Source organism: Protomyctophum parallelum, assembly GCF_964188405.1.
Source record: "Protomyctophum parallelum genome assembly, chromosome: 19".
NCBI lineage: Eukaryota > Metazoa > Chordata > Actinopteri > Myctophiformes > Myctophidae > Protomyctophum > Protomyctophum parallelum.
The window spans coordinates 33,901,224-33,917,369 of NC_139717.1; the positions used below are offsets into that span (position 1 = coordinate 33,901,224).

Genomic DNA, 16,146 nt, shown 5'->3' on the forward strand with positions numbered 1-16,146 from the left:
AAAAGAACTGCAAGTCGGTACCGTTGCACAGAACTCCACATGGCTCTGTTCTATATCAGCGCTGGTACGTTCTGTTCCCTCTGGAGGCTGCAGAGCTTCAGCAGAACATGAGGGGAAAGCTGCACAGTGTCTTCTTACCACCACTAGACTGTAGCTCCTGCTGCTTCTCACCCTCTCTTCACTACTTTTTCCACACCGATAGTTATCAGTGATCTAATCATTACATGTTTTGCTTTTGTTTCTTTTCATAATTAACTTCCGATTTATTGAGCAACACTTACATTGTACATGGCGTCCCTATTGTCTTTCAATAATAGCACATCTAATAGCTCACAACGCATTGCAACGTGTTGTGAGCTTGCAGATTGGCTATTTTCACTATTCGTACAATGTACAACGTACAATGTCGTAAGAAGTTACTTGCAGCAGTGGTTAACTACACAACAGCTGTCATAAATCAGGTGTGTGTTACTATGGACTTCAGGTCATGGATGAGAGAGAGGAAGGTATGGATTATGGTGGCATAAGGCAGAAAGACAGGGAGGGAGGGAGGGAGGGAGGGAGGGAGGGAGGGAGGGAGGGAAGGAGGGAGGGAGAGCATTTGACAAAGAGAGTAATAGGGAGAGATGGCGAACAGGGAGAACTGAGAAAGGAAGAAAGAGAACAGATCGGAAGAATGTTTTCGAAAGAGACAGAGGCGCTGCAAGGCCAAGGTGGCGAGATGCATGGAATTGATCCACTCGAACACAGAGAACACAGAGGAAGGGACAATAGACTGCGGAGGAGGGACGAGGGAGGCTAACATTGCCCATGCTAGCCAGCACACAGAGCCCCCGTGTAACAGCTCAAACACAAAACACAACATTTGCCGATTTACACACAGTGTTCATTTAACTCTGAGAGGGTGAAAACGGGGCCCGTAACCACTACAGGGCACCGGAAACTTGGGCCAAACCCTCAATGAATCAACGTGAAAAGAATTGAACATTATCATGATGATGTAGGATGATGATGTACACAGTATAGACCCACATGATCTCACATGACATCACAGGGGGCGGAATAATAATGCATACAAAGTCACATGTTGGAGCAACAATCACAGTGTGAAGTGAGCGGTGCCTTGATGATGACCCATGGTGATGTCTGATCAAGGACCGTCTAAAGAGGACGAGACGCGAAGACAACATGGCGTCGTACGGGCGACGCCATGTTGCTCCATGGTGCTCCATGGAAGGAAAGAAACATGCGCAATGGGCTTTATGCAGCCAACACTTCCTCGTTCAGCTTCCTTGGTCTCAACTGCGCATGTTTCTTTCCTTCCATGGAGCACCATGTGAGCAACATGGCGGCGCCCTTACGGTCTTCGCGTCTCGTCCTCTTTTAGACAGTCCTTGTGTCTGATGAGGTTGTATTGACCCACATGACGTCACAGGGGGCGGAATAATAAGGAATAGACACATGTTGGAGCAGCTAGCACCGCTCAAAAAGAAAGACAATTATTGTATATGATCAATTCGTTTGATTAACTGCTCAACGCCTCAGAGTGGTTGTGTAGTCAGTCTCTATCCACTCTTCCTTACCTTTGCGGTGGCTCTTGCGGAACTTGATGGCCCCCAGGTTGACGAGGTTCATGCCGTAGAGGTTGTAATCGATGAAGAGCTGCAGCAGGTAGGGGATGTGGCCTTCATGGGGCTGGTAGCTCTTGTTCATCACCGCTCCACTCTGCAGCAGCTCACACACCCTGGGAACGAGCCAAGAGAGCTGGGTTAAGCCCCAGAATACTCTTTGTAGGGATTGCAGGTCTGCCATTTTCTAAGTGCGACACCGTCGTGCAAACGAGAGCATAAATCAGTCTTTAGTTCCCGTCGGAGACAGTTGGAAAGGCTTTAAAAAGGTTGGTAGATGTTTTAAGACGGGATGACAAAAATGACCTTCAGGTGACCAATCAAAGCCGTTTCCTCAACAGTTGAGAGCGTTGGCCCTTCTTGTCACCTCTTTTGAATGTATGGCCCTATTCTCCAGTGAACACTTCTCTTCAAAAATCCATTCTTCTTCTGTGCTACTCAGAACATTACAACTAATATATAAATGGTAAAGAAAGATTGATTTAACAGTTCACATTTCCCCCTCCTTTAAGATTTACTGTTGGCCTTTTCTGCTTTATTTCAGATGAGTGGTCAGTGTGGAGGAACAGGAAACCAAGGGCTGAGAGACGAGACAAGACGGTGGTCCGATTCAAACGCCTTCCTCAAGCTTACTAGGAGCATACAGTAACTAACTTACTAGGAGCATACAGTAACTAACTTACTAGGAGCATACAGTAACTAACTTACTAGGAGCATACAGTAACTAACTTACTAGGAGCATACAGTAACTAACTTACTAGGAGCATACAGTAACTAACTTACTAGGAGCATACAGTAACTAACTTACTAGGAGCATACAGTAACTAACTTACTAGGAGCATACAGTAACTAACATACTAGGAGCATACAGTAACTAACTTACTAGGAGCATACAGTAACTAACTTACTAGGAGCATACAGTAACTAACTTACTAGGAGCATACAGTAACTAACTTACTAGGAGCATACAGTAACTAACATACTAGGAGCATACAGTAACTAACTTACTAGGAGCATACAGTAACTAACTTACTAGGAGCATACAGTAACTAACTTACTAGGAGCATACAGTAACTAACATACTAGGAGCATACAGTAACTAACTTACTAGGAGCATACAGTAACTAACATACTAGGAGCATACAGTAACTAACATACTAGGAGCATACAGTAACTAACTTACTAGGAGCATACAGTAACTAACATACTAGGAGCATACAGTAACTAACTTACTAGGAGCATACAGTAACTAACATACTAGGAGCATACAGTAACTAACTTACTAGGAGCATACAGTAACTAACTTACTAGGAGCATACAGTAACTAACTTACTAGGAGCATACAGTAACTAACTTACTAGGAGCATACAGTAATTAACTTACTAGGAGCATACAGTAACTAACTTTGACTGAACCACCAGGAATCCAGATTTTAGCACACCTTGAAGGCTCACGTTAACCTGACTCCGCCAGCTGGGGGCAGCAGTGAGTTCCTCCTCCTGCTCCCATCTGGTCCCTCTCAGGCAGAGACGATGTACTCCGAGCCATTTCTGACCGGAGATATGCTTCTCTCTCCCACGTACTCTTTCCATCCTTTTCAGCCTTAATCTGTCCATCTTGCCGTCTCACCTTCTCTCTTTGTTGATTTCTCCCATTCTGCCAGTATCCCTCCCTAGTACCATACCTTGCTAGTTTCTCTTTGTTGCTCCATCTTTCTCGATGCATCCTTTTTCCCTGCACCCACTCCCCTCCCCATTCTATCTCTCTCACACTGTTCCTTACGCAAAGTCTTTCTCTCTTACGGACTCTGTCACTCGTTTTTCTCCCAGTATCAATCAAGCCTCACGCTGCTGCTCCAACTAATAACTCTGCGCAAATAAACAATAACTTCTCTGTCTGTGCTATCAGGTGTGCGTGTGCGCGCGCGCACCCACGCACGCACACACGAACATGTGGCAATCGATTTCTGTTCAGTGAGCTGGAGGGACTGGCAACCCATCAAAACAATGGGGTTCCGAGGACAAGGTTTCTCGCTGCATTCAAGCTCAATCTATCCAGCAGAAGCTCACCTTTTCACCATCTGTGGGTTGAACAAGTAGATCTTCATGAACTGCTTCTCCTTGACGTGGTAGCCATAGAAAGGCCTGGAGGACAGGGACAAGTGGTACAGAACACAACGTTACAATTAGAAGCAGAAAACATCACGTCGCCAAAATTCGCCATATAGTTCTTCTGTAGTCACTTCACTCTTATTCTTTGCAGCTCTGGTCTCTGACAAATGTAGAGCACACTAGGGTAATATTGACAAAATCATATACGTTGATAGAGATAATGTGACAATGATATTTTAGAGGGTATGCGTATCCGGAGGTTATGCGGCATACATTCAAACAGAAAAGTCCTATCTGACTATGCCACTCACTTTATGCATACCCTCTAGTATTGAGAATATCGCTTTTTCTTTTTTACATTTTCAAACAAACAAACAAACATCTACAAGCTCACATGCGACGAGTTGTGACTTGTGAGCTCGTCAAACTGCTATATTGGGCAATTTTCAGCTGTAATGAAATGCCCAAAATCGGGACACAGGTTTTAGCGGGTGGGCCAAGGTGGTGGAGGTACTGATAGGGTGGGCCAGGTGGTGGAGGTACTGATAGGGTGGGCCAGGTGGTGGTACTGATAGGGTGGGCCAAGGTGGTGGTACTGATAGGGTGGGCCAGGTGGTGGAGGTACTGATAGGGTGGGCCAGGTGGTGGTACTGATAGGGTGGGCCAAGGTGGTGGTACTGATAGGGTGGGCCAGGTGGTGGAGGTACTGATAGGGTGGGCCAGGTGGTGGAGGTACTGATAGGGTGGGCCAGGTGGTGGTGGTACTGATAGGGTGGGCCAAGGTGGTGGTGGTACTGATAGGGTGGGCCAGGTGGTGGTACTGATAGGGTGGGCCAGGTGGTGGTACTGATAGGGTGGGCCAGGTGGTGGTGGTACTGATAGGGTGGGCCAGGTGGTGGTGGTACTGATAGGGTGGGCCAAGTGGTGGTACTGATAGGGTGGGCCAGGTGGTGTTACTGATAGGGTGGGCCAGGTGGTGGAGGTACTGATAGGGTGGGCCAGGTGGTGGTACTGATAGGGTGGGCCAGGTGGTGGAGGTACTGATAGGGTGGGCCAGGTGGTGGTACTGATAGGGTGGGCCAGGTGGTGGAGGTACTGATAGGGTGGGCCAAGTGGAGGTACTGATAGGGTGGGCCAAGTGGTGGTACTGATAGGGTGGGCCAGGTGGAGGTACTGATAGGGTGGGCCAGGTGGTGGTACTGATAGGGTGGGCCAAGTGGAGGTACTGATAGGGTGGACCAGGTGGTGGAGGTACTGATAGGGTGGGCCAAGTGGTGGTACTGATAGGGTGGGCCAGGTGGTGGTACTGATAGGGTGGGCCAGGTGGTGGTACTGATAGGGTGGGCCAGGTGGTGGTACTGATAGGGTGGGCCAGGTGGTGGTACTGATAGGGTGGGCCAGGTGGTGGAGGTACTGATAGGGTGGGCCAGGTGGTGGTACTGATAGGGTGGGCCAGGTGGTGGTACTGATAGGGTGGGCCAAGGTGGTGGTACTGATAGGGTGGGCCAGGTGGTGGTACTGATAGGGTGGGCCAGGTGGTGGTACTGATAGGGTGGGCCAAGTTGGTGGTACTGATAGGGTGGGCCAAGTTGGTGGTACTGATAGGGTGGGCCAGGTGGTGGTACTGATAGGGTGGGCCAGGTGGTGGTACTGATAGGGTGGGCCAAGTTGGTGGTACTGATAGGGTGGGCCAGGTGGTGGTACTGATAGGGTGGGCCAGGTGGTGGTACTGATAGGGTGGGCCAGGTGGTGGTACTGATAGGGTGGGCCAGGTGGTGGTACTGATAGGGTGGGCCAAGTTGGTGGTACTGATAGGGTGGGCCAGGTGGTGGTACTGATAGGGTGGGCCAGGTGGTGGTACTGATAGGGTGGGCCAAGTTGGTGGTACTGATAGGGTGGGCCAGGTGGTGGTACTGATAGGGTGGGCCAGGTGGTGGTACTGATAGGGTGGGCCAAGTTGGTGGTACTGATAGGGTGGGCCAAGTTGGTGGTACTGATAGGGTGGGCCAGGTGGTGGTACTGATAGGGTGGGCCAGGTGGTGGTACTGATAGGGTGGGCCAGGTGGTGGTACTGATAGGGTGGACCAGGTGGTGGTGGTACTGATAGAGTGGACCAGGTGGTGGTGGTACTGATAGGGTGGGCCAGGTGGTGGTACTGATAGGGTGGGCCAGGTGGTGGTACTGATAGGGTGGGCCAGGTGGTGGTACTGATAGGGTGGGCCAGGTGGTGGTACTGATAGGGTGGGCCAAGTTGGTGGTACTGATAGGGTGGGCCAAGTTGGTGGTACTGATAGGGTGGGCCAAGTTGGTGGTACTGATAGGGTGGGCCAAGTGGTGGTACTGATAGGGTGGGCCAGGTGGTGGTACTGATAGGGTGGGCCAGGTGGTGGTACTGATAGGGTGGGCCAGGTGGTGGTGGTACTGATAGGGTGAGCCAGGTGGTGGAGGTACTGATAGGGTGGGCCAGGTGGTGGAGGTACTGATAGGGTGGGCCAGGTGGTGGTACTGATAGGGTGGGCCAGGTGGTGGTGGTACTGATAGGGTGGGCCAGGTGGTGGTGGTACTGATAGGGTGGGCCAGGTGGTGGTACTGATAGGGTGGGCCAGGTGGTGGAGGTACTGATAGGGTGGGCCAGGTGGTGGTACTGATAGGGTGGGCCAGGTGGTGGAGGTACTGATAGAGTGGGCCAGGTGGTGGAGGTGGTACTTACATGCCCGAGACCAGCACCACCTTGAAGACGTGCTGGGCACTGGACGCAGGGTTCCCCATGGCCACGTTGAGGGCCCTGTCGATGCTAAAGGCCACCTGGCGCAGGTAGCGCTCCGGTTCCTCCTGGTTGTGGCCATCGTACGGCACGTAGATGTAGGGGAATACGCCGTGGATGTGGAGACACGTCTTCTGACCTGAAGGACGGTGACAGAGAGGAAAGCAAAATGGTTACGTTTGTGTTGATCCCACTGGGTTGGGTTAGCGCAGGGAGAGAGGTCTGGAAAGAGGGGATGAGGGGGTTGTATGCACCAACAGTAGGGCAAAGCCTGAAGTCACATGTTTGTTGTATTGTTCAACAAACATGTATTGAGTATTTCACATTTCCATTCAATATGCTAAAATCAGAGCACTGGAATGGATGTAGACACAGGTCCACAGACAGGACTTGGTCTATGATCCCTTAGCCTTTCGTTAACCCCAACCCTGGGGGAACATAGGGCTGAAGGAACATAACGCTAACCCCATGACTCTGGCCAAAAACAATTGGCTAAAGCATTAATCCCACTGTATTTACTAATCAGGTAAATTCAGAGCTACTTCACACAGTGGGTCCAAAATAAATCCGACCTCCAATGCCACATAAATCAATCCAACATTAAGGCGACAGGTCCTTCAATGAATGGGTGACAGTGTCCTCATTGAACTAGTAGCACACACACACACACACACACACACACACACAATGCTTTGGCCCAAGTCGTGAAGACTTTTACAGAGACCATTAAATCCAGTGACAGCTCCCAATTGAGATAGATGGTACTGTATGTGGTGGTGGTGGGGGGGCGAAGGATGGGGGGTTGGAATCAAGCAGGGGAGATGAGGGTCATCCAGAGTAAAAAGCCTCCCTCACACACACACAGACACACACACGCCGTCCAACCGGCAGCCAGGCCCGAGTGGGCCCGGGTGGGGGGTCTCCGGCTCCGCTCAGGCACCGGCTTACGGATGAGTGCAACAAAACCAAGAAGAAAAAAGCGGCTGGTGAAAAGAGGCACGAGGTATGATTCATGACGGCAGAGCACACAGAGTTACGGCAGCCCATTAGCTAAATAACTAAATGGCCAGAGTGCATTATGGGCAAAATGACACGAGCGGGCGTGGAGAGGAACTATAAAGGGTCCCGAGGAAGAGTGATGGGGAATGAGGTCATCCGGTGGACAATGAGGTATTACGAGGACAGCGCGTGACATCATCCTATACCCCGACAGGCAACGAGACGCAAAGCGTCATTCTTACTTCCTCTGTAGATTGGCTATTTTCACCGTCCGTCATGCGCCAGTTAGTGCTGAGCCACCATCTTTAGTGTACTTAGTCAATATAAAAAGGGTGTATACAGTACTGTTACTACTGTATAAATGCTGTCCATTCCCCCTGGGCAGTGTTCTACAACAGATTACTAGATAAGCCAAAGAGACATAAGGCAGTCGTATACGCCAGCAGGGGATTGTTGTGGGTTCAGAGAGCGACTCGGTGCTGACAGGAGGGTCATCCGAGGCTAGCAGCGTACACTGCAGTCCCTCGACAACGTGCCTGGGTCCATTCTACCACGCTCCGTCCGTCCGTGTGTGTGTGTGTGTGTGTGTGTGTGTGTGTGTGTGTGTGTGTGTGTGTGTGTGTGTGTGTGTGTGTGTGTGTGTTTCGGAGCAAACCAGCCCTTTCCTTACATATATTGCCGACGGCGGGGCCGTTTTGTCTCACTTAAATTGCATTATGTAAAAGGATAACTTAACGTCAGACGAAGGTCAATCAGGCAGATCGGAGAAGGCAGTGTTCTCTCCGTATGGTTTCAGGGCCAGAATTATGTTCGTTGTTTGGTCATGAACATTTGCATTTGGATTAATGTGAGATAGTTTGGACAAGGGGTGGCAGTGTTGAGCAGGACCCAGAGGTCTGACTCTGCACATGCCCAGGCCATCCGATCATCACTGCTGCTCGCCTTCATTTGAGGAAGGGAATGTTTGTGCTGACCATGCTCCACACGATCAACCCCGATCCATGCACACAGCGGACACATGTAAACCTAGTCTGTCATGAACACAAACACACAGAGGCAGCACACACACTCACACAAACTCCCACACACGTGCAAGCATGCACGAGTACATGCACACAGTGACTCCCAGGCTTCCCACTCATCGTACAAGTCAGTCAGTCAGTGACACAGACACAGACAGACATACACACACACACACACACACACACACACACTCATTTTGTGCCAACCTAATACCGTATTATGGTATGACAGGTGCTGTGTGCAGCACACTGCCGCAGTCCCCAGGGCCCAATTGTGCAATGGCTGGCCCAAAACGCTCTTTTCTGCCCACAAAATATATATATAAAAAATGCCTCTCCCTTCCTCACTAAGCATATCTATGCATGAAGCTGCTGATTGCTTCCAGTGATAAGATGTGCAGCGGAAAGATAATGAGGACGCGTAAATCATCTACACACCATGCATTGTCCTGGAGGGAGAGGATGGATCACAAAACCCACGGCTCAGATCCCTGCAGGGAGACTGCAGTCAAATATATAAAACATTCAACATGTCTTAATACATCTTAAAAATATATAAATTATTCAACACAAAAATAGCATGTGTCCAAACAAAACAAAGTGGGAGGTACTGGTCCCTCATGGGCCGGCCCTGGAGGAAGTGAGCATAGGGAGACGTGCCGTCTCCTATGCCCAGAATGACTGCTCGTAGGAGGGAAGAGGCAGTGTGAGAGTTGGTTGCTCCCTGGTGGTGGTAGCTCCAAGACCTCCAAATAAGAAATAGATGATTCCACGGTAATAGCAATAGCATAGACGACGAGTAGACTGCAATAAATGTATTATTTAAGTAATTCAAGGTAAATATGCATGTTGTAGCCATTTTGATTCGTTTGAGCCATTCTGAGCACCTGGAGGACACGTCACACAGTGGCTGTTATCACAGCCCACGGAGGATGGAGGTAGTACTGTATACTGAGAGTCTCCTTTAGGATGCTAAATTGATCACAAGTGCAAAGCAGCATCTCTCTGTACTGTAGGCCCATCCTAGCTTCTATCACTGCTGTCACTGCTACCGCTTTCACTTTGCTCTTGGCATTATCTGTGGTGACTGACTGGTATATTGCTATCGGGTCTCTGTTTCTTCCACTCTACTACTGCTCATATCAGTACAGGTATGTGCCTGCTTCGTGGTGTAGAGAGCAGTGATGGCATGTGATAGGACGGCTTGGGTAATTGGTCGATAATTTAGATCTTTTCACGTTCACAATAATAACGCCTACCTTTGTTTTATATTACAACATAGACGAGAGGCCGTGCTCTATGTCAGAGAGCAAGGCCTCTCGTCTGCAGTGATTCTCAATAGATTTGGTAACAGATTTAGCCTGTGACCAGTCTGATTCTGCAGCAATCAAAAATCCAGAAGGGTTTATTTGTCACTTATTCATACAGGTACAAGCAGAAACATGTTGGTGGAACATGTTCCACAGAGACTGTGTGAACACTGAACACATCAATACAAATAAGAGCTTGTAGATGAGCTATTGTCAGCGAATAGATCTGGTGTAGAGTAGACCCAGGACAGACCCCGGGGGTAGAGCGGGATCAGGATCAGGATCATCCCGCGGTACCCGCAGGTACCAACACAAATCTTGCTGGTGCTGGCGATATTTAAATACCTGCGATAGGCAGCAGCCGGTCAAAATAAAACCTGGGGGGCAGTGGGGGCCCTGCAAAATCCCTCACCCTTGCGCAATAAAGCAGATATGTAGCATCTGGCTACTTTTGCAAGGTATAATATGTCTACATGCAATGATGCAACAGAGGAGAATGCACTTCCCCATACGGAGTTCTCCTTAAGAGATTCAGGAAGTGGCCTTCAAATCTAACGGAGATTCCTTGCCGCCTGGTATATTCCCATGTGTTTCCATAAGGACAGTGCCGCTAAGTGTGTGTGAGTGTGTCTGTGACACTACCGGGTGCCACACAAAGGCTGCCAGCCACGTTGGCAGTGAGGGATGACTACCAATCAGTTGTCTCTCTTCAGCCTGCCATGTCAATGTGCGCACGCACACACACACACACACACACACACACACAGTCTCTGCTCTGCTGCTAGTTGCTAGGCAACAGTACCGGCAAAGCACAAGCCCATGACAGACAGTAGGGAGAAATAAACAAGGGCTTCTTTCCACCCAGCTGGAGAGACAGACAGAGACAGAGAGAGAGAGAGAGAGAGAGAGAGAGAGAGAGAGAGAGAGAGAGAGAGAGAGAGAGAGAGAGAGAGATAAAAGAGAGAAAGAGGTGCAAGCCAGAGGAGATGAGAAGAATAAACAGAAGACAGCATGGGAGGGAAACAGAGGGTAGTGAAAGTGTCTATATCTATCTGTGTGTGTGTGTGTGTGTGTGTGTGTGTGTGTGTGTGTGTGTGCATACATGTGCTTGCGTGCGTGTGTACAGGAGGGAGAGGCCGGTCAGATCACAAGAGGCACAGAGGGGGTGAGCCAGACAGTACAGAAACAGGAAGAAGCAAAAGAGATAAGGTGTGTGGGAGGATAAGACAGAGAAGCCATTCATGGTTGAAAACCAAGAGGTTAATGTTCGGGTGTGGGGGGGGGGGGGGGGGGGGGGGTGTTGGATGTGTCTCGCATCCCTGATACGATACAGTCTGATGCAGTAGTCATGGTGTGTACAGTGTACAGTACACTACAGGCTTGACATTAAACTCATGGAAGTCACTGGAACCTCATTTTGTCTTTTTTACTTTCATACGCCTGCTCCCTGCAAACCTGCAGGTCTGCTGCTCAGTATGTATCTGCAAGCTGAGTGCATTGCCGTTTCCAACTAGCCTAATGGCCACACGCCTTAGCTTCACTTGGACAGCCTTAGAGATTCTTCTGTTAAGCATGTTGAAATAGTGCTCCTCCGTCACATTTGTGATGACATCAACTATGTAAATAGATGCCAAAACGTTTTGATTGCACAAAACCTTGGCTGTTTATTGTTGGATTAGATTAAGTACAGAATTGTACGGTACCTCTGCCTGAACTGTAGGTGGAGACCTACAATCTGAATAGTTATTCTCATATATTCTCTAGTCTCCAGTCAGTCTAGCCAGCAATAAATTATAGTAAAATTGACCACTTTCCCTTTCATTGTCACTGTGACTGTACAGACAGTAAAGTTGCCGAACCCAATTATTCCACATTTTATTTCAAGACTCACGATGCGTAGCATAATGAGTCTTGACACAATGTAAATTTGTAGCTTGGCTATTTTCAAATAGCCGATGTATACATAGATTTAAAGGGCTCGTGTGGCATAGTCGCTTCTTTTGGGCTTGTTTTCCTAGACCTGCTTGCCTATGTCTCTCGCAAAATCTGGCAACACGGGTGTCATCTCAGAGAGGGAGGAGCAGCAGGATTTGTCGTGCTCATCCTATTGCTAGTACCTCCCTCTGTGACTCAGCACTCACACTGCAGACCCTTCACCTCTGTGACTCAGCACTCACACTGCAGACCCTTCACCTCTGTGACTCAGCACTCACACTGCAGACCCTTCACCTCTGTGACTCAGCACTCACACTGCAGACCCTTCACCTCTGACTCAGCACTCACACTGCAGACCCTTCACCTCTGTGACTCAGCACTCACACTGCAGACCCTTCACCTCTGTGACTCAGCACTCACACTGCAGACCCTTCACCTCTGTGACTCAGCACTCACACTGCAGACCCTTCACCTCTGTGACTCAGCACTCACACTGCAGACCCTTCACCTCTGACTCAGCACTCACACTGCAGACCCTTCACCTCTGACTCAGCACTCACACTGCAGACCCTTCACCTCTGTGACTCAGCACTCACACTGCAGACCCTTCACCCTGTGGTGGTAAACAAAAAACAACACATAGCCAGCAAGAACATCAGTCTAGGGCTGCAAATATCGGTTATTTTCTCAGTGATGGACTATGGATGATTGGATGGATTACTTTTTTGTTTAGTCGAATAATTGAGAAGCAGGTTTTCAATGAATTGATGCGAATACATTATAATTGGTTATAGATTTTTTTATAATGGACAAAATCCATTAGTCTGATTCGGCATACAATAAATTACATGCTCACACAACGGGTTGCATTGCATCACAACGTTTTTTCTCCAAAATGGATTATTTTATTTTTCATAATCTGTTAAATCAATTAGTTCAATTAACTGTTACAGCAGTCCGTCTGCAAATCAGGCCAGCAGTCAGTGAATCAGACAGTAAGCTAGTCGCAGAGTCAGTCAATCAGTCAGTCGATAAGACAACTGGTGCATGAATAAGACAGTTTGCAAGACATTGTTAGTCAAGATATAAACCAGTCAGTAATCGTGGCAATTAGTAAACCAGCTAATTTGTCAGTCAACAAACCAGGCAGGCTGTACTCCCAGACAAAGACAGACAGAGCTGGGATCAGCCAGTGCTATTACTCAGGGACTGCACTGCACAATGGTTGCAATCAGCATTAAAATCAGGTGCTTGTGTGTGTCTTTCGTGTCTGTCTGCATTCACCCATTTTAATGTCAACCTTGGTCCTTCTGACTGGTCATGTGACTGCCTGGCCGACCAACCAGCAGGCTCCTTCCGCATAGAAGCTGTTGCTTATGCTTCGTTTGCTAAACATGAGAAAAAATATCCACTTTTTGGGTGGAAAAACAATATTCCCAGTCACAATACTGCACCTGAGATGTTCTATTGACTAAGACCAAGTTTAAAATAAGAACAGAATACATCAACATGAAATATCTAGGAGGCAAATTGGCAACACTTATAGTTATTAGCATACTTCAATGGTAATAGAATAGACCATTTTCTGCCCAACCAAGCCATAGCAATCAGTAGGAGTGGAAGAGGGGTAGTACCATGGGCGGGACTTGACAAAGGGTCAATTTGGAAAAGCGGTGCTCTGCCACCAGCTCGGTCGCTCCATGGAGGTTATGTGTGCATGATAGAGCAGACACATGCTCTCTCTCAGCCACGTCCTCCATCTTGATTAGGGGCTCTCCTTGCACAGTTCAGTCTGGCAGATTGATAGCAGGAAGTGATGGGTCACACAGAGCCTCAACGTACCACAATACTGGAGAATGTGAGCCCAGGGGGGGGGCAACACACACACACACACACACACACACACACACACACACACACACACACACACACACACACACACACACACACACACACACACACACACACACACACACACACACACACACACACACACACACACACACACACACACACACACACACACACACACACACACAGGTCTCTGGCCTGACTAATGTCTGGACTATTGAAAAATGAACACGGCAAGGTTAAATACCTCAGGACCACCAGACCTGCTCACCTCTTACCACTTACCAGACACTTTGGCAAGTAATCAACTATTAGAGGTTCCAGTTGGTAGGTATACCCGTTAAATAATACATGTCCTGTCTGATGGAAATGGAAACCCCACACTCCATGTCCAAAACCTTTACTTTTCAGGACATTTTGAAAGAACATGTGTTACAACTTGCAATGGACCCAATGTAGTCATCATGTAGTCACAAGCTGTTGTTCATTTCATATTTAAATATATGTAAAAATCCACACAGACGGAATTGACTACATTCAGTTTCACTTTCAAAATGTTGAAATATGGAGAACAGAGATACAAGGTTTCCGCCCGACAAAACATATTTTGGCTTGTGGAACAGGGATGCTGTCTGCCTGGTGAATACAGGAATACATCATTCAGCCAGTGGACACAATACATTACATTTCATACCCTTGCCTAAAAGTCAGATAAAGACACAAATGACCATTAAGAATAATAGCCCAATACTTCCACTTCCCCTTAAAGGCCACTGTTTCATCAATGTTGTATTTGTCTCATTATTAGCCTATCCTCATCCCTGCTGCGGGGGCTTTGTTGCCACTCTCCATTATTACTCAAACATCGCTCATATATCATCTGCTTAATGAAACCCAGGAGCTATGAGAGAGAGGCTCATCTCATACTCAGAGGCAGACATATAGGGCCTAATGCTGAAAATCTGCCCTTTGGTGGCCAACTTAATTAGGGAAAACCAAAGGACTACCAGAATAATTTCTGCTATGTGATGAGGGTTACAAGCCATCCCCTCCACCACCGTCCCTGTCAAGCCATCCCCTCCCCACCGTCCCTGTCAAGGATTGTGGGAGGTCCAAACTCCCTTTGCAATTATCCGGAGATCATTGGCCAGAGGGAGCTAAGCTAAGAAGAGGTTAATGACACTAACACGGCTATTAATTATGGTGTCAACAGTCAGTGAAAGAAGACTGGAAACAAACTAGGCCAGAGCTCTTGTGGTGGTTCATTTATTGTTTTTACGCGGCAGGTAAGGCAAGGCCCAGAGGTAAAAGAGACTGTAACTGTAACATAGAGGTCACAGGTTTGATCCACATGACAGGCCCCATGAAACAAACAAACACACACACACACACACACACACACACACACACACACACACACACACACACACACACACACACACACACACACACACACACACACACGACAGAATACTCAGAAGGCCCATTAGAATATGACATACTATCTTGCGCAATCAGTGAGCACACAGCCACACACTGGCACAGAGCCACGTCAAGGGTCTGGAGAAGAGGAGTGAAAACCCACGTTCAGACACATTGGAAATTGGCAAAGCAATGCTCTGTCAAGGAGTATTGGAGCCACCCTCCTTGTTCCATACGACGTTTGTATTGTAGCCAGGCTGAGTGGTGCCTGCACAACCATCTATTCTCTATACAATACCTTATGCATTAGCCTTACACAGATATCCTAGTGCAGTATAAATAATATGCATCTTATAGACATGCATCTTGTATGCCATGCTAGCCACGGAGCCTACATTCTTACATATTTAAATTTACTCTTATCTGTTATTCGGTTATCATTTATTCTGTTATAATATTTTTGAGTAATGTACGTATGCATGTTGTATGCATGTATGTTCTATGCATGCATGCATGTATGTTTTGAAAATGCTAATAAAACAGTTTAAAATCAATCATTTATTTATTTAAGATTAACTCTTGCACCCCTCGGCTATTTGTGACCTTCAGCATTTGAAAGACAAAAAGGATGCTGCCAAAGCAGAGGCTTACATTAAGGGTATTCCAGACTAGTCATTCTGCAGTCACTGTCAAAGCCTGCATAAGTGACAACTGTGAGCTGCATTAGGTCACGGGCAAATCAATAGCTTCTTCTGCAAGGGTAGCAACATTTGGCAACATCCTTCACTGTTGAGCTGGCACTGATCTAATGAGTTAATTGGTGGCTCCTGAAACATCTCTCACTGACAAAGGGAAAGTACGGGGTCGTTTCAAATACATTGCAGTAAACACATTAGACAACGAAGGCCTGTGCATGAATTAAGTCGAGAACACAAACGGGTACAGATGAATTTACAGAGAGGCGGAGCTTAAAGCAGGAAAAAAACTGCCAAGAAGAAAAATGCGCAATTCCACGGCACCAATCCAAATGGATCCATATATGCAGTGATTTTTGGAATTATTATGCAGCTCTAGAGTGTTTGCCCGCATGGGTGATGGGTGTAT

At 47.8% G+C, this 16,146-nt stretch overlaps 1 protein-coding gene across 2 annotated transcripts in view; it reads right to left on the reverse strand.

The window, feature by feature from the left end:
• Positions 1-16,146, reverse strand: part of rev3l (REV3 like, DNA directed polymerase zeta catalytic subunit) — an 89,937-nt gene that overhangs the window by 49,630 nt on the left and 24,161 nt on the right. For both annotated transcript variants that reach the window (XM_083790823.1, XM_083790822.1), the window contains exons 2-4: positions 6,450-6,642; positions 3,698-3,772; positions 1,584-1,744 (exon numbers count right to left, since the gene is read on the reverse strand). In XM_083790823.1, the coding sequence (XP_083646949.1) occupies positions 1,584-1,744; positions 3,698-3,772; positions 6,450-6,642 (429 nt within the window). The remainder of the gene's footprint in view (positions 1-1,583; positions 1,745-3,697; positions 3,773-6,449; positions 6,643-16,146) is intronic.